This window comes from Tupaia chinensis, unplaced genomic scaffold (genome assembly GCF_000334495.1).
Source record: "Tupaia chinensis unplaced genomic scaffold, TupChi_1.0 Scaffold000482_1, whole genome shotgun sequence".
NCBI lineage: Eukaryota > Metazoa > Chordata > Mammalia > Scandentia > Tupaiidae > Tupaia > Tupaia belangeri.
Window position 1 is genome coordinate 243,130 of NW_006159994.1, and position 19,071 is coordinate 262,200.

The 19,071-nt window shown below is 43.8% G+C and overlaps 3 protein-coding genes and 1 pseudogene across 3 annotated transcripts; all 4 read left to right on the top strand.

Annotated features, from left to right (window-relative positions):
- On the top strand, positions 1–942 carry LOC102480040 (olfactory receptor 7G2-like). Its single transcript, XM_014590761.2, has one exon. It carries the CDS (start codon positions 4–6, stop codon positions 940–942), a length of 939 nt encoding a protein of 312 aa, XP_014446247.1. The 5' UTR covers positions 1–3.
- A 625-nt stretch (positions 943–1,567) lies between these two features.
- LOC102480457 (olfactory receptor 7G2-like) lies at positions 1,568–2,922 on the top strand (annotated as a pseudogene).
- Positions 2,923–10,284: 7,362 nt separating this feature from the next.
- LOC102480876 (olfactory receptor 7G2) lies at positions 10,285–12,253 on the top strand. The gene is made up of 2 exons (XM_014590753.1): positions 10,285–11,008; positions 12,024–12,253. The coding sequence occupies exons 1-2, from the start codon at positions 10,288–10,290 to the stop codon at positions 12,251–12,253; spliced, it is 951 nt and encodes a 316-aa protein (XP_014446239.1). The 5' UTR covers positions 10,285–10,287.
- A 5,743-nt stretch (positions 12,254–17,996) lies between these two features.
- Positions 17,997–19,071, top strand: LOC102469900 (olfactory receptor 7G2-like). The gene has a single exon (XM_006156150.1). The coding sequence runs from the start codon at positions 18,098–18,100 to the stop codon at positions 19,034–19,036; it is 939 nt and encodes a 312-aa protein (XP_006156212.1). The 5' UTR covers positions 17,997–18,097; the 3' UTR covers positions 19,037–19,071.

The following is a 19,071-nucleotide window of genomic DNA, read 5'->3' on the forward strand; positions in this document are numbered from 1 at the left end:
AGCATGGACCCCAGAAACCAAACAGATGTCTCTGAATTCCGTCTCCTGGGACTGACCCAAGATCCGGAACTGCAGCCCCTCCTCTTCAACCTGTTCCTGTCCATATATGTGGTCACCGTTCTGGGCAATCTGCTCATCATCCTGGCCGTCATCTCGGACTCTCACCTGCACACCCCCATGTACTTCTTCCTCTCCAACCTGTCCTTTAATGACATCTGCTTAAGCACCACCACGATCCCAAAGATGCTGGTGAACATCCAAACCCAGACTCAGAGCATCACCTACCTGGGTTGCCTCACCCAGGTCTGCTTTGTCTTGACTTTCGTTGGCCTGGAAAACTTCCTCCTTGCAGCAATGGCCTATGACCGCTACGTGGCCATCTGCCACCCCCTGCAGTACATGGTCATCATGAACCCCCGTGTGTGTGTCCTGCTGGTTCTAATCTCTCTGCTCACGAGCATTGGGAATGCCCTGCTCCACAGTCTAATGCTACTGCAACTGTCCTTCTGCACAGAGCCAGAGATCCCCCACTTCTTCTGTGAACTTGGTCAGGTCATCAAGCTCACCTGCTCTGACATCCTCATCAATAACATCCTGATCTATTTGGCAGCTGGTCTGTTTGGTGGTATTCCTCTGTCTGGGATCATTTTCTCTTATATCCAAATAGTCTCCTCTGTCTTGAGAATGCCATCAGCTCGGAGGAAGTACAAAGCCTTTTCCACCTGTGGCTCGCACCTCTCTCTTGTTTCCTTGTTCTATGGGACGGCTTTTGGGGTGTACATCAGTTCTGAAGTTGATGACTCACCCGGGAAGACGGCAGTGGCATCGGTGTTGTACACTGTGGTCCCACAGATGCTGAACCCCTTTATCTATAGCCTAAGGAACAAGGACATGCACAGAGCTTTGAGGAAAGTCAGCGGGAGGGTATTCTCTCTTTTATGATGTGTTGTCTGCTCCCAGCTCAGGCTTCTAGAAGGATTCTATATTTATTTTTATGTTTATCTTCAGAATTTTGTTTTATTATTATTTTGTTCCCATAGGGTATGTGTGCTTGCCTTGGAGAGAGGGTGAGAGGGAAAATGAAAAATCATTCCCCAGAGGAGATGGCCATGCTGCAAACCCTTCTTACATTCTCATCCTGGGATTTTGAGCATGTACGCACATGCTCCCAGCTTGATTTTTCAAACCACCGAGTCCACAACTAGAAACGTGGTCAACTATATGGGGGTCCAGCACCTTAACCACTATGCCACCTGCTGGCTATAGAATTTAATTAATTTATTTATTTGTCATAAGGCATGTGCACTCAGCGGAGAGACAGAGAGAGACAGTGAGAGGGAGAGTGAAACATCAGTCCCCAGGTGGGATGGCCACACTGTAATCCCTTCTCCTCCATTCTCCTCCTGGGATTTTTGGTATGCATTTACATGTTCCTGGTGTGTTTTAAGCTGCCAAGAGCAGGACTTTGAACAGTGGTCAGTCATGTGGGAGTCTAGTGCCTTAACCACCATGCCACCTGCTGCCATCCCCAAATTTTATTTTAAAGACATTTTTCTGGCATAACATAATGTCCATGGTACTCTTACTAAACATCATTTATAATGGTAAAGTTATTTCCCCCCCTCCTATATTATTAACCACATTCTTCAAACGTACAGAATGCAGAAATCAAACAGGTGCTTTAGAATTTCTTCTCTTAGGACTGACAGAAAATCCAGAACTACAGCTCCTCCTGGTCTACCTCTTCCTGTCCATGTACCTGGTCACCATCCTGGGCAACCTGCTCATCATCCTGGCTGTCAACTCTGACTCCCACCTGCACACCCCCATGTACTTCTTCCTCTCCAACTCCTCTTTTATTGACATCTGTGTAAGCACCACCACGACCCCAAAGATGCTGGTGAACATCCAGACACAGAGTTAGAGCATCACCTACCCGGGCTGCCTCACCCAGGTCAGCTCTGTCATGGCATTTAGTGGCTTAGCAAACTGTCTTCTTGCAGTGATGGGCTAGGACCGCTATGTGGTCATCTGCCGTCTGCTTAGGTACATGGTCACCATGATCCCAGCCTCTGTGTCCTGCAGGTGCTAGTTCTCTGTTCATCAGCATCGCAGATGCCCTGCTCCACACTCTGATGGTATTGCAGCTGTCCTTCTGCACAGACCCAGCGATCGCCTACGTGTTCGGGAACTGGCCAAGGTCCTGTTCCGTTACCCTCCTCAATGACATCTTGCTATATTTGGTGACTGGTCTGTAGGTTGGTGTGCCGCTTTGGGGGATCATTTTCTCGTATACTCAGTCTCCTCTGTTTTATTTATTTATTTATTTTTTATTTATTTATTTATTTATTTATTTATTTATTTATGGAGAGTTTTCTGTTACAGGGCATGTGCTTTCACCAGAAAGACAGAGATAGAGACAGAGAGTCAGAAAGGAAGAAATCAACCCCCAGGGAAGGATGGCCATGTCGCAATCCCTTCTTCTCCGATCTTGGGCATGCATGCACACGCACCTGGCGTGAGTTTAAGCCACCAGGTCCAGGACTCAAACCGTGGTCGACTGAATGGGAGTCCAGCAACACAGCCATTATGCCAACTGCTGGTCCCAGTCTCCTCTGTTTTGAGAATACCATCAACAGGGGGAAAGTACAAAGCCTTTTCCACCTGTGGGTCTAGCTCATGGTGGTTATTCTGTTCTAGGGACTGGCTTTAGGGGTGTACATTGGTTCTGCAGTTACTGAGGCTTCCCACAATTCTGTGGTGGTTTCTATGTTGTATATTGTGGTCCCTCAAATGATGAACCCCTTTATCTACAGTCTGAGGAACAGGGGGATGAAGGGAGCCTTGAGGAATCTCTTTGCTGGGGCTGGCACACCTTCTGGACCATGGCTGTGTCATCTGCTGTCAGCTCAGGTGTCTTGAGTGAGCTGAACGGACAGAAATAGAAACAAGAATGCCTCACCCTTATGACACCACGCTCTCCTGAAAAGATGAGATAATGGGTGAATATACTTCACCTTGGACTTGAGACCATACTTTGCTTTAGATCTATGTGAAAGTTGAAAAGTGATTTCAGTCAGGAAAGATCCTTTTATTGCTCAGCTTAGACACATGCAGAGCCTAAGGTGGATGTTCTGTTTTAGTCATTTGTTTACGGATCTGTCTCAGAGGAAGGAAAGGTGTAGAAGGTAGACAGTGCAGGGAAAGGATTCAGAGAGGTCATGGTCACTCCAGAGACTCACGTGTGATCACCAGAGAGAGACAGAGAGACATAGAGACAGGGAGACAGAGGGGCAAAGTGAGAAAGCAAGCCTCTAGGTCCGGGACATGAACTGCGGTTGGCCATGTGGGAGTCCACGAGGGAGTCGAGGTTCGAGTACCAGATCTGGTGGCATGAAAATCATACTGAGTGCATGTGTGTGTGTGCCCCAAATGCCAAGAGGAGAATGATGAGAGGGCGTTGAGCATGGCCACCACATTGGGAGATCATTTCTCACTCCCCGCCCACTTCCTCTCAGTCTCTCTGGTGAGTTTAGGTGCCTTTATAGCAACTACTTCTTTTCCTAAGAATTATTTTATTATTAACAGTGGTAGTAGTATTCATTTGACCACAAAGAGATATAAGGAAAGCGAGAAAGCAAACTGTCAGGTCCTGGATTCAAACCATGGTCAGCCACATGGCAGTCCAGTGCCATAACCACCATGCCACCTGCTGGCCTGAGCAAAACCTTCTTAAAAAACTATCATTAAATGTTTAAAGGCCCACTCTGGACCTCTCACCCTGCTCTGACTGCAGTCTCCTTTACAGCAAAATCTCCTCAGAGGAGATCTCTATACTCCGTCTCCACAATTCTCCTCTCCCATGTTTTTCCGAGGTCTGTCCAGTCAGGCTGTAGGCCTACTTCTCATGGGGCAGGTTCATGGCTGCCTTCACCAATCACCAGTCAGGTCTCTACTCCTGAATTCCATGGTTAGATATCGAGGATATTCCAAATTCCTCCACCACACCGACGGTGAGCTTGGTTAGGTTCTTCCTGAACCCTTCTGAAACTCTCAGGTGTTCCAAGTCCTCAGTCATGAGGCTGGGCAGTGTTTGACTCCCGAGTTACCCCATGTGTCTCCCTAAAGAAGAGTTACCTCTGTCCTGTGGTAACTGCTCTCCTCCTGGGATATTCGGTCATCACCTGGAGAGGAAGAACACCCATGTTTACAGACATAGTTCATGGAGCCTCTTGGCTTTTGGCTGTTCATGATGTTGTTTGTGTTGGTTTTGGTACCTGGAAAATGCTATTTTATTTTTATATGTTACTGTTCTCTTTATGGTAAGTGGAAAAATTAAGCTTGTTTTCTAAGCTAATCCATGTCTTTGTATACCTTCTCTATTATTTATGTTTTTAATGTGAATGGAGTTAAAATGGGAATAAATTGGGGCCAGCGATTGGTGTGGTGATTAGGGCACTGGACTCTCACATGGCCAACTGCAGTTAGAGTCCCGAACCTGGTGGCTGACTTTCTTCCTTTCTTTCTCTCTCTCTCTCTCTTTCTCTCTCTCTGTCTCTTTCTCTGTGTGTGTGTGTCCTCTCTGGTGAGTGTACATGCTCTGGAACAAATTAAAAAATAATGATAATGGTAAATAAAATTAAATAAATAAAATTTTTTAAAAGTGGGGAATAACGTTATTACAATAGCCTATTGTTACAAGGCTCAAGTAGTGTATCTTGAAAATGATAAAGTCATATAGAAAGCATGATCATGTTTCAAAGTAAATCAATACATGTGAAAATATGGAAGTGCTTATATGTGAATGTTAACATGGATCACCATCTTCCCTTATGAAATGTTGCTCGAAATCTAAAATCCTATGGAAGTATGGTCAAGCTGTAGTCTACCACCTTCAGGTGCTTTTGTAATTGAATTAACAACTCCATTAAAAATGAAGAGCCAGACAGCCATCAGGAAGCTAAGGCGCTGGATCCCCTTGGCCAGCTGCAAGGTCTGAGTCCTGGACCTAGTAGCTTGAAAATCACACTGTGTGTGTGTGCGTGTGTGTGTGTGTGTGTGTGTGTGTGTGTGCACACGTTCCTGAAATCCTGAGAGGAGACTGGAGGAGGGATTGTGGTGTGGCCATGCCCCCTGGAGGGTGATTTCTCACTTTTCCTCTATCTCTGTGATGAGTGCATGAGCCCTATAGCAAAATCTAAAAATAAATGAATAAATAAATAAAAACAAAGGACTGGGCCAGCTATTGGCAGGGGGGGGTGTTAAGGGATCTGGATCCCATATGGCTGACTGAGTGGTTAGAGTCCCAGACATGGTGGCTTAAAAGAATCACACCAGTGCATGTGTACACATTTCTAACATCCCAAAAGGAGGGAGAGATGGAGGAGAAGGGACTGCAGTATGACCATCCCCCAGGGAAGGTGTTTTCTCACTCTCCATCTCTTCCCATCTCTCTTGAGTGTGTACATGAACTCTCTAGCAAAATTAAAAGAAGAAGAAGAAGAAGAAGAAGAAGAAGAAGAAGAAGAAGAAGAAGAAGAAGAAGAAAAGAAGAACCATAATCTCAGTTTACAGTGTCCTAATGTAAAGAAAAATGCACATTGGGGCCAGAAGGTGGTGTGGTGGTTAAAGACACTGGACTCCCACATGACCAACTACGGTTTGACTCCTGGACCTGGCGTCTTGCTTTCCCATTTTCCCTCTCTCACTCTACCCCTCTCTGGTCAAATTAAAAGAAAGAAAGGAAAAAAAAGAAAGAAAGAAAAAGAAGGAGAAAGAAAGGAAGAAAGAAAGAGAGAGAGAGAGAAAGAAAGGAAGAAAGAGAGAGAAAAGAAAGGGAGAGAGAAAGAAAGAAAGAAGAAAGAAAGAAAGAAAGAAAGAAAGAAAGAAAGAAAGAAAGAAAGAAAGAAAGAAAGGAAGGAAGGAAGGAAGGAAGGAAGGAAGGAAGGAAGGAAGGAAGGAAGGAAGGAAAGAAGGAAGGAAAGAAGGAAGAAAAAGAAATGTAGGGAGAGAAAAAGTTAAACAAAATAAAAGCTCTTTACTGAGCTTTCAGGTGGTATAGAGGTCAAGACAGCTGGGTCTCACAAGACTGACTGCAGTTCAAGTCCTGGACTTGGAGGCTCGAAAATCACGCCGGGCGTGTATATGTATGTGCCTCAAATCCTGAGAAGAGAATGAAGGCGAAGGGCTTGTGGCATGGCCATCACCCGTGGGAAGGGGGTTATTTTCTCACTTTGCCTCTCTCTGTCTTTTTCCAGTGAGCACACATGCTCTAAAGCAATACAAACAAAAAAAGAGCAAGGTATTCAGTGACTCTGAAGAAGAGATACTCTGAGTGTTTGCAAGCGTTTTGCATTTTATTCTATGTTAATTATTAATAATTTTATTGTTCATACCTGCATGAGAGTATCTCAAAAAGTTCACCAAAAATTGAATTAAAATATAAGCTTATTTTGGTGTAAAAACTTTTCAAATCCCTGAACAGTTTTCTCATAACATACATTTCTATGCACCTTTCGAGGACCCCTCATATATTGGGTCATCAGAAAAGTCATGATGCATTTTTGCATAGAAAAATACACCATGACTTTTTGATGACCCGGTATTTTCATACCTTAAATGGGAAGGAGGACCTCTGATATCGTGAAGGACATGGAGATGCCTTTCCTGGTAATTAAAACACTGCAATTTAATAGAGAAGCAGTATGTGTTATACGTTCACGGTTCGTCAAATGGAGCTGAGCACACCCAAAGGTGAGAACAGAGCACACCTGGTCTCTGGGTTCCGGGAATCAGCTAGCTTGAATCCTCTCTCCTATAGTCTTGATCTTTAAGGATGGGCTCTCCTGGGATCAGAGTGATAGCAAAGTAGCTGGTGTAATGAGGAGCTTTGGATATTGAGCCTCCAGGGAAATAGAGACTGCAGAAATCACCCTGTGACCGTCTCGCTCAAGAGCCTTTGCCCATCAGGAAGCAAGCCCTGAGCCTTCTGCTTGAGAGGATGATTCCCAGAGACTCCCCTCATTCCCTGAGGCTGGACCGTCCACCCTGAACACGCAGGTGAGGTGCTGAGCATTGGTCCTGTTGAAGCTCATCAGTAACCTGAAGCCCCTTGTTACTGCTGTAGAAATGAAAGCAGGTGTTTCAGTGGAATTTCATCCTGGGAAAGTCAGGAGGGGACTACATGCCTGAAATGACCAGAAACTAGTCCCCCATGAGCCTCCTGACTGCTGCTTGTCACCCTCTTGATGTGTTCCATGTATGTTTGCACAGAAGCTCACCCAGATCCCATTCTTCATTCTTCAGAGTTCTCTCTTTCTCTCTCTGCAGTGATGGGACACATTTTCCTTCTAAGAAGAAATCTCCTTCTCAACACGATGACTGCTATAAAATATTCTGATATTTACTAGTATTCTTTTTTTTCCCCTTTTAATTTGTTTATTTACATTAATTCACTATACAACATTACAGCATACAAAATGAATTTTCCATCCAAAATACACTGTACATTGGCCCAATCAAGCACATCAACATACGTGTTATTGACAATTTTCCATTTCTTATGTCCTGTATATTTTGCCTTTTTTTTTTTGCCGTCCTTGATTCCCTATCCCTCACCCTCTGCCATGTCCCTCCCTCCTCCCACACTGTCTCTGGTATCCATGGTTGCTTTCTATGCCTTCCCCCCATTTAATTGATTTGCTAATGAACTTAGTCTAAATATTTCCAATAGCAAGCACAACTGATATATACCTATACATGAACACCTGTTTGACTTTAGGCATAAACCTCAGTGAGTAGAATGAACATACTATAAAGTAGTACCTAGCTGGGTCTATATAGCTTACTGTAGTCACCAAAAATGCAGTATTTTTTAAATTTCGATAAGAAGAGTTTAGTGTTTTCTTTTTCCTCCTGAAACTTTTTTTTAAAATTTACATTCATTCCCTGAGCATCATTACAACATACTAAATGTGGTTTCCCATCTAGAATAAACTGCATAGTGGCTTAATCATGCATGTTATCATCAATAATATTCCATTTCTACTTTCATATATATATATGTGTGTGTATATATATGTGTGTATATATATATATGTGTGTGTGTGTGTATATATATATGTTTTTTACCCCATGTCTGACCCTCTGCCCTATTCCACTCTCTTATTACACTATCTCTGCTGTCTACAGTTGTCTTCAATTCCTTTTCCCCCAAAATTTTGTTGATCACACACTATCATAAGTAATCTAACTACTTTCAATAGCAAATTCAGCTGGTAATTTCAAGAAAAACAGTTTGGAACTGGTAAGGATATTTCCTTGAAACGTAAAGCCCAGAAACAGGTTAGTATTCTGTTCAAATAGTAGGTACATGAATCTATTGACAGCTCAGGACAGGACAAAAATCCTTAAAACTGGACAACAAAGCTTAGAAGAAAAGCAGTAATATTTTAGTCAAGTCACAGAATGCTGTTTCATCAGTTCAGTCTCATGTACCTAATCTTTCTTCTGTTGTGGTTCGATCTTCCAGATTGAATTCTGGGATATAATATTCAGCTCCAGACTGTCCCTACAATTAAGTATTTACTAGTATTCTTGTAGTTGTGGTGGGGAGAGGTCTGGGTCAGTATATTCATTTTCCAAACTGCTGTAAGAAAGTACCAACGTGGGGCTGGCAGGGGGCATGGTGGCTAAGGTACTGGATTCCCACCTGCCCAACTGTGGCTCGAGTCCTGAACCTGGCAGCTTGTTTTCTCACTTTCCCCTTCTCTCTCCCCTCTTGGTCTGTCTTTGGTCATATTGAAAATAATAATGATAATAAATAATAAATAAAATTTTTAAAATAATTTTTTTCAAGTACAAAATACGGGGTGGCTTGACAATATGCACTTTTTTTTTTTTGGAGAGGTTTTTGCTATAGGGCACGTGCGCTCGCCAGACAGACAGAGAGAGACATAGAGACAGAAAGCGAGAAATCACCCCCCAGGGGGAATGGTCACGCCGCAATCCCTTCTCCTCCATTCTCCTCTCGGGATCTTGGGCACGCATGCACACATGCCCGGCGTGAGTTTTAAGCCACTGGGTCCGGGACGCGAACCGTGGTTGACTACGTGGGAGTCCAGCGACATAGCCATTACGCTAACTGCTGGTTCCCAACATGCACTTATTTTTGAGAGGAAGGGAATCAAGGGGGGGAAAATAGGCAAAACATTTAAGGGAAACAAAAATGGAAAATTATCTGTTGATAGTAGCATGTGTGATAATATCTTTAACTGGACTGCTATACAGTGTAGTCTCTTTTTTGGGGGGAGGGGAGAGTTTTTTGATATTGGGCATATGTGCTTTCCAGAGAGAGAGACAGAAAGTGAGAAATCACCCTACAGAGGGAATGGCCATGCTGCAATATTTTTTCTCCGTTGGCCTCTTGGGATCTTGGGCACGCATGCACACACGCACGGAATGAGTTTAATGCCTTGGCTCAAGGACTTGAATCATGGTTGACTCCATTGGAGTCCAGCAACGTAACCATTACACCATCTGCTGGCCCCAATAAATGTGTATTCTTGCTGGGGAAGGTCATTTTGCATGCTGTAATTATATACAGTGATTGAATGTATAAAAACAATTTTAAAAAATTAATAGAACCAAACAAGAAAAACCAACATGTATTTCTTTTCTCATAATTCTGGGGAGAAGTCTAAGGTTCACGTGTTGGCAGAATTGTGTCTTCTGACGCCCTCTCCCTTGACTTTCCAATATCAGGCTTCTCTGTGTGTCTTGAATGGTCATCCCTCGAGGGGTGTCTGTGTTTTCATCTCTTCTTATATGTAAGCAGTCATTTGGGTCACCCTAATGACCTCGTTTTACTTAGTTACTTTTTCATTGAAAAAATTATTAGTACTAAACTGGGAGTGGCCTCAAATTTTCCCATATGGGGTCAGCAGATGTCATGGGGATTAAGGCTCTATACTTCCACATGGCTGACTGTTGTTTGAGTCCTGGAGCAGGTGGTTTGAAACTCCTGCCAAGTGCACACCTGTGTGTGTGCATGCCTGAAAACCCATGAGAAGAATGGAGAAGGGATTGTGTCATGGCCATTCCCCCACCCCATGTGGTGATTCATCTCTGTCTCTTTGTCTCTCTCTGTGTCTCTGGTGAGTGCATGTACCCTAAAGCAAAACTCTGAAAAAAAATTCCCAAGTAATGCTGCTTCTGGTGGTTCCTATGTTTCCCTCATTATCCTTTCACACCATCTTCTCCGCCAGATTCAGTACCACCATCAATGACATGGAACCCGAAAACCAAACAGCTATCTCAGAATTCCTTCTTCTTGGGCTGATGGAGAATCCAGGAATTCAACCTTTCCTCTTTTGCATGTTCCTGTCCATGTACCTGGTCACCGTCCTGGGAAACCTGCTCATCATCCTGGCCATCATCTCGGACTCCCACCTGCACACCCCCATGTACTTCTTCCTCTCCAACCTGTCCTTGGCGGACATCTGCTTAAGCACCACCACGATCCCAAAGATGCTGGTGAACATCCAGACACAGAGTCAGAGCATCACCTACATGGGCTGCCTCGCCCAGGTCTGCTTTGTCTTCATTTTTGGTGGCTTGGAAAATTCTCTTCTTGCAGTGATGGCCTATGACCGCTATGTGGCCATCTGTCACCCTCTCAGGTACCTGGTCATCATGAACCCCTTCCGCTGTGTCCTGCTGGTTCTAGTCTCTCTGCTGAGCAGCACTACAGACGCCCTGCTCCACACTCTGATGTTGTTGCGACTGTCCTTCTGCACAGACCGGGAGATCCCACACTTCTTCTGTGAACTGGCCCAGGTCTTGAAGGTTGCCTGTTCGAATACGCTCCTGAATAACATCTTGCTATATTCAGTGTCTGGCTTATATGGTGGTGTGACGCTATCTGGGATTATTTTCTCTTATATTCAGATAGTCTCCTCTGTTTTGAGAATACCATCAGCAGGGGGGAAGTACAAAGCCATTTCCACCTGTGGGTCTCACCTCTCGGTGGTTACTTTGTTCTATGGGACAGCTTTAGGGGTGTACATTGGTTCTGCAGTTACTGAGGCTTCCCACAATACTGCAGTGGTTTCCGCGTTGTATATTGTGTTCCCTCAAATGATGAACCCCTTTATCTACAGTCTGAGGAACAGGGAGATGAAGGGAGCCTTGAGGAATCTCTTTGGCAGGTCTGACACACCTAAGTTGTGGCTGTGTCATCTGCTGCCAGCTCAAGTGTCTCGAGTGAGCTGAATGGACAGACACACAGACAAATAAGGATGTCTCACCCTTACGTCACCAGGCTCTCCAGAAAAGACGAGATAATGGGTAAATATCCTTCACCCTGGACTGGAGACTGGGCTTTGCTTTGGGTCTATGTGGAAGTTGAAAAGTGATTCCAATCAACCGATGTGCTCAGCTTAGACACATGCAGAGCCTAAGGTGGATGTTCTCTTTTAGTCATTTGTTTATGGATCTGTCTCAGAGGAAGGAAAGGTGTTCAGACACGTGGATTAATGCTGTTCTGATCTATTCAGCAGCATGCCTTTTAGGCAGTGTCTCTTTCTTTGGAATCATTTTCTCTTATCATCACTTAATCTCTTCTGTCTTTTTTTTTTTTTTTCTCCTTTTTTCTTTTTGTTTTTTTTTTTTTTTTAACAACATCTTTCTTTTGTGTGTGTGTGTGTGTGTGTGTGTGTGTGTGTGTGGAGAGCTTTTTCGCTATAGGACGCATGCGCTCGCCAAACAGACAGAGAGATAGAGTGACAGAAAGCGAGAAATCACCCCCCAGGGGAGATGGCCACACCGCAATCCCTTTTCCTCCATTCTCCTCTCGGGATACTGGGCATGCACGCACACACGCCCAGCATGAGTTTTAAGCCACTGGGTCCAGGATGCGAACCGCGGTCGACTAGGTGGGAGTCCAGCAACATAGCCATTATGCTAACTGCTGGTCCCAATCTCTTCTGTCTTGAGAATGCCCTCAGCTGGAGGAATGTATAAAGCTTTCTCCACCTGCGGGTCTCACCTCTCAGTGGTGTCCTTGTTCTATGGTGCAGCTTTTGGGGTGTACATCAGTTCCTCAGTTGTTGACTCTCCAAGGAAGACGGCAGTGGCTTCAGTGATGTATACTGTGGTCCCTCAAATGATGAACCCCTTTATTTACAGCCTAAGGAACAAGGACATGAAGGGAGCCTTGAGGAAACTCAACGGTAAGAAAGTTTCTCTTGCATGATGTGTCATTTGATTTGGATTTGCTTTCTTTGTTTATTTATTTGTTTTAGGTTTTGCTATAGGGTGTGTGTGCTCACCAGAGAGAGTCAAACAGAAAGAAGAGGGTAAAGTGAAAAACCACCCCCATCCTGGGAGATGGCCACACCACACTCTGTTCTACTCCAACCTCCTCTTGGGATTTTGAACACACACACACACACACATGTGCCTGGCATGAATTCCAAGCTGCTGGGTCAGGGACTTGAACTTCACAGTCGACCATATGAGATTCAGCATCTGAACCTCCATGCCACCTGCTGGGCCCTGGACTTAGATTTCTACAGCAAATCAAAGTGACAAATTCCTTGGTGAGCCAGTGTCAGACCCTCCTGTTTCCACAAACTTCAAAATGACTAGGTGACATAAAGGCTGAATACATGTCAACTCAGGCTGAAACCTGACCTTGTGTTTGAATCTAAATCTGGGACATGTGACAAATGATTCCATTTTTATAAACTCGATTTCTTGGCTCAGGTTGTGGGATCAGCACCTGAGACAGGGTTTCTGGCTTTAGAGTTTTGTTTTTGTTTTTGTTTTAATCAGAAGCAGGAAAGTTGTAGAGAGGAGATAGATAAGGGCGAAGATTTTATTTTATTTTAAAATATTTATTGGGGCTGGTAGGTGGCATGGTGGTTAAAGGCACTGATTCCCACATAGGCACGTTCCCTCTCTCTCTGGTTGAATTGGAAAATAATAATAATAAACAAAGTTAAATAAAATAATTCTGTTTAAACATGTATTTATTATTGTTATTATTTTTAGAATTATTTATTTTAGGTTTACCTATCATTATGATTATTTTTCACTTTGCTGCCGTCGACTATGTAGGAGTCCAACAACATAACTATTACGTCATCTGCTGGACCCACCTCTCTTGCAATTTTATCATCTGATTGCGATGGTGGACACGTTTATTGTCCTGATGTGATCTAAACACACCTTGATGCAAAACATTAAAGAGACAAGTAACGATCGACTGTTTTAAAAAATAATTATAATAATAATAATAACGATTGGGGAAAACATAGAAAAGATATCGAATGTGGAAGCGGGGAGATTAATGTCTCTGTACTGACTGACTTGCAGGGCATTCCCTTTTGAAAAAGCAATGTAATACACTGTAAAGTTATATGTAATCCAATGTAATAGAAAAAAGATTATGATGATAATAAAAAAAAGAACAACAAAAAAAAACACATTAAAGAGACACAAAAACAGAAAATTATGTGTTGATGATAATATGTATGGTAATATCTTTGAATGAACCAATATATAGTGTAGTCATCATGATGGGGAAATTCACTTGGTATGTGGTAAGGGTACACAATTATTGAATGTAAAATAAATAAATCAATTTTAAAAATCCTGGCTCTATTTATAAACACACACACACACACACACACACACACCAAACCTCCAAATTCAGAACTAGAACCATGGTCAGCCAAGTGGGAGTCCAGTGCCCCAAACACCATCCACATGCCAGCCCCCATAAATACATTTTTTATACCCATATATATAATTTACATTTTCACATCTAAAAGTACAGTAGAATCAGGCTTCCAAGATGTCATTGTTTATACCTAAGGAAAGAAAACGGGGGCCCATGCAGAGAAAGACAGTTTATTCACATGTGTAAGGCTTATGAAATGGAGGCAAGCAGAAAGAGACAGAAGGAAATGAGGCACTGGGCTTCTCCAGGTAAAAGAGCCAGGTGTGCACAATTCCTTCCATTTAGGTGATAGTTCTTTCAGGAAGCACACTGCTCTGGGACCCCAATAACAAGAGAAACCCTTGTCTAATGAGGACCTTTGGATATTGAGTCCCCAGGGACACTCTGTCAGTCAGTACAGAGACAGCAAATAGTCTATCTGTGGCCAACTCACTCAGTAGCCCTCTCAGGTCAGCACGCAACACCTGAGGCTCCTCAAGGGATGATCCCACTGTATCGGAAGCCAGAGGCTTCACTCGTGTTCCCTGCCCTTCCTGAAGACATGTCTTCTGTGTCCCTCATTGAATATCCAGCAGAGATGCCAAGCATTATTCCACAATGATGCCAGCCAGGTAACCCAGTGTCTCTTAGACAATGCTTTGGAAAGGAGGGCAGGTGGGGATATACAATGCCTCTCTTTCACTGCAGTTTCATCCAGGTGAAGCTCTGAGTAAAGTCTATGTGGAAGATGATCCATATCAAGTCCCCCAAGGGATTTCTGAGTAACTGTCCATCTCGTCTTAACATGTCCTTTGGTATCTCTGTAAAAATATTCATGCAGCTTTTATTTTCTTCATCTTCTAGTCTGCCTATCTATGTGAAGGCACTTTGTAGTTTGAACCATTATCTATTAAAGATGGAATCACTTTCCTCTTGAGCATAAATAGCTTCTTGTCAACGTGATGCACTCGAACAAATCCTCTGGCATTTCTTCGAATTCTTGTGGTGCTGGAAGGGAGAGATATGATCAACTTCATGTATGTTATCTTCCCAATATTCTCCCATACATCATTCTTTTTTTTTCTTTTTGAGAGATTTTCGCTATAGGGTGCATGCACTCGCCAGACAGAGAGAGACATAGAGACAGAAAGCGAGAAATCACCCCCCCAGGGGGGATGGTCACGCCGCAATCCCTTCTCCTCCATTCTCCTCTTGGGATCCTGGGCACGCACACACACGTGCCCAGTGTGAGTTTTAAGCCACCGGGGTCCGGGACGTGAACCGTGGTCGACTACGTGGGAGTCCAGTGACATAGCCATTATGCCAACTGCTGGTTCCCTCCCATACATCATTCTTCAGAAGAACTTGGCCGTTCTTTCTGTTTCCTGGCTATGAGGACTTGGAGAAGGAAGTGTAGATCCAGGTAGACCTAACGGGCTAGCTGTTTAGTATACCTGCTCCTCTTTATAAAATTAAAGATTATTTTATATTCAAAGAATGATGGAGGGCTGGGACCAGCTAGTGGTGTGGTGGTTAAGGGTGCTAAACTCCCAGATGTCCAACCACAGTTCAAGTCCCGGACCTGACGGCTTGCTTTCTCACTGCTTCTCTCTTGCTCTCTCTCGCTCTGTCCCTCTGTGGTCAAGTGAAATTAAATTAAATTAAATTAAATTAAATTAAATCATTCTTAAAAAAGAAAAGAATGATGTGGGGCTTGGAGGTGGTGTGGTGGTTAAACCGCTGGACTCCCACATGACTGTGGTTCAAGTCCAGACTGGTGGCTTGAAAATCACACTGGATGTGTGTGCATGAGGACCCAAGATGTCAGGAGGAGAATGGAGGAGAAGGGATTGCAGCATGGCCACCCTCCTTGACTAGCCATGTCTTACTTTCCTTCTCACCATCTCTCACTGACAAGCATGCACACCCTATAGTAAAAACAAAACAAAACAAAACAAAACCACTTAAAAAATAACAGAATGTACAGAAATCCCCATTCAGATTTGCATAATTCAATAAAACACCAAGTTGCAGTAAAATTTAAAAAAAGAATGGTGCAGATGCCCTAATAACACTATAACATACCACCTCTTGTCCCTTTTCATAATTATTAAAATGTTGACATTCTGTTATATCGGCTTCATTTCTTTTTAAACGTTTTTGTCTACATTTAGTCATTGCATGTTTTTACAGCATACGACATGGGTTCTTGAAGCATAAATGCATTGCACGTCAAGCGAGTCAAAGATATTATTGTACACAATGACTTTCCACTCTGTGTCTGCCCAATATTCCTGTTTTTCCCAGAGGCCCTCCCTGCCACCCCTAACTGTCCACCACTCCTATATAGTCTCTTGTACCTAAACTTACCATCTCTGCAAGTTATATCTTCCAATCTTTCCATTCTGCCATAAAGTTCAGATGTTCGGTGAATATTGAGTGGAGACATACAGCTTCATGTTTTTTCAAAAATATATGATTTATTGGGGTCAGCAGGTGGTGTGCTGATTAAGATGCTGGACTCCTACATGGCCGACCATGTTTCAAGTCCTGGACATGGTGGCTTTCTTTCTCAATTCCCCCTCCCCCTTCTGTCTCTCTCTTGTGAGCACACACGCCCTACAGCACACTCTTCTCTCTCTCTCTCTCTCTCTCTCTCTCTCTCTCTCTCTCTCTCTCGCAAGTGCATATGCCCCCTTGGCAATTAATAATCTTTTTAAAAGAATGTAAGCTTGTTTCCTATGTTCCTGCTTAATATATACCGAGGGTCTGCAGTCTGTGAAAGAAACTGAAGGACAGGAAGGTATACAAGTGGGTTGGGGGACAGCTGTAGATACAAGAGACAGTACAGGATGGGGTGGGCAGTGGGAGAGGAGAATCAGCGGCAGAAAGAACACTTAACAGACACAAAAAATGCACAGGTGGGGGCCAGCAGGTGGTGTGGTAGTTAAGGCAATGGATGGACTTCCACATGATTGATTGTGGTGTGAGTCCTGGACCTAGGAGCTTCCTCTCTCTCTCTCTCTCTGTCTGTCTCTCTGGTGAGCACATGTGCCTTATAGCACATTTTAAAATCATAATAACAATAAATTAAATAAACTTTTAAAATCTTTGTTGGTGATAATGTGTGTGGTAATAATGTCTTAGTCTAGGCTAATATGTACTGTATTCACAGTGGGGAAAATAACTTTGTATGTTGTAGGGATGTACAGTGATTAAATGTAAATAAAAGAATAATAATAATGAACCCATAAAGCACACACAGGGAAAAAAGCATGCAATAATTCTGATGGAATAATGTTACATCTTTTTATTTCATTCCCAGCACTTGCCAAACACAGTCCAGATGTGATACGATTTTGCATTGATGAAGTGTGTGAGGGAAGAGGAGGGAGAAGAGGAGGGGGAGGTGAAGGATAGGGGAGAAAGTAGGATTTGCATATCCACTTGGGTTTCAGGACAGGTGAGACTTTTTCTTGAGCAGCAATTCTTAAACTTTAGCATATAACAAAATGATCTGGAAAGGTCATTGAGACAGATAGCTTGGGGCCAGTAGGTGAGGTGGTGGTTAAGATCCTGGACTCCCACATGGGCAACTGCAGTTCGAGTTGCAGACTTGGCATCTTGCTTTCTCATTCTCTCTCTCTCTCTCTCTCTCTCTCTGTGTGTTTCTGGTGAGTGCATGTGCTCTGTAGCAAATTTAAAAAATAATAATGATAAATAAAATTAAATAAGTAATTCTTAGGAAAGAAAAAACAGATGGCTTATCGGGTCAGCCTCTGGAATGCTTGTTAAGGGGTTTGACCCCGTAGTTCAAGTCCTGGACCCAGCTACCTGAAAAACATACTGGGTGCATGTGTGTGTGCCCAAAAATCCTGAAAGGGGGTAGATTAAGGAGAAGGGACTGCAGTGTGACCATTCCCCATGAGGGTGCTTTCTCACTGTCCTTCTCTGTCTTTCCGGTGAGTACATGTGCCCTCTGTCAAAAATTTAAACTAAGAGAAAAAAAAAAAAAAAAACAGATGGTTTGTCATCATCCCAGAATTTAAAAATCAGTGAGTCTGGAGTGGAGCCCAATAATTTGTCATTATTTTTTGAGAATTATTTATTTAATTTTATTTCTACTTCTTCTTCAATTTGACTGGAGAGAAGCAGAGAGAAAGCAAGAGAGAGGAGGAGGGAGAAAGCAAGCTGCCAGGTCTGAGACTCAAACTGTGGTCAACCGTGTGGGAGTCCAGTGCCCGAACCATCATGCCACCTGCCATCCCCAGTAATTTGTATTTCTAACAAGGTCCCAGGTGCCATGGCTGCTGATACAAGGACCACATATTTTATTGTCTTGTCATCTGTATTCCAAATCCGATCATCAACAACATGGAATGCAGAAACCAAACAGGTCCTTCAGAATTGCGTCTCCTGGGATTGACAGACGATCCGGAACTGCAGCCCCTCCTCTTCAACCTGTTCCTGTCTGTATACCTGACCACCGTTCTGGGCAACCTGCTCATCATCCTGGCCGTCATCTCGGACTCTCACCTGCACACCCCCATGTACTTCTTCCTCTCCAACCTGGCCTTTACTGACATCTGTTTAAGCACCACCACGATCCCAAAGATGCTGGTGAACATCCAGACCCAGACTCAGAGCATCACCTACCTGGGCTGCCTCACCCAGGTCTGCTTTGTCCTGGCTTTTGTTGCCCTGGAAAACTTCCTCCTTGTAGCAATGGCCTATGACCGCTACGTGGCCATCTGCCACCCCTTGAGCTACACGGTCATCATGAACCCTCGCCGCTGTGTCTTGCTGCTTGTCATCTCTCTGCTCATCAGCGCTGGGGACGCCCTTCTCCACACTCTGATGCTGCTGCGGCTGTCCTTCTGCACAGACCCAGAGATCCCCCACTTCTTCTGCGAACTTGCTCAGGTATTCAAGCTTGCCTGCTCTGACATCCTCATCAATAACATTCTGATCTATTTGGCAGCTGGTCTGTCTGCTGGCATTTCTGCGTCTGGGATCATTTTTTCTTATACTCACATTGTCTCTTCTGTTTTGAGGATGCCATCAGCAGGGAGGAAGTATAAGGCTTTCTCTACCTGCGGGTCTCACCTCTCAGTGGTTTTCTTATTCTATGGGTCAGGTTTTGGGGCGTATATCAGTTCTGTGGTTTCTGACTCTCCCAGGATGACTGCCCTGGCCTCAATGATGTACGTGGTGGTCCCCCAAATGGTGAATCCCTTCATCTACAGCCTGAGGAACAGGGACGTGAAGAAAGCCTTGAAGACACTTATTGATAGGATGCCTTCTCTTCTGTAATTGTTTCCTGCTCTCAATGGCTCTGTGTTTGGTGG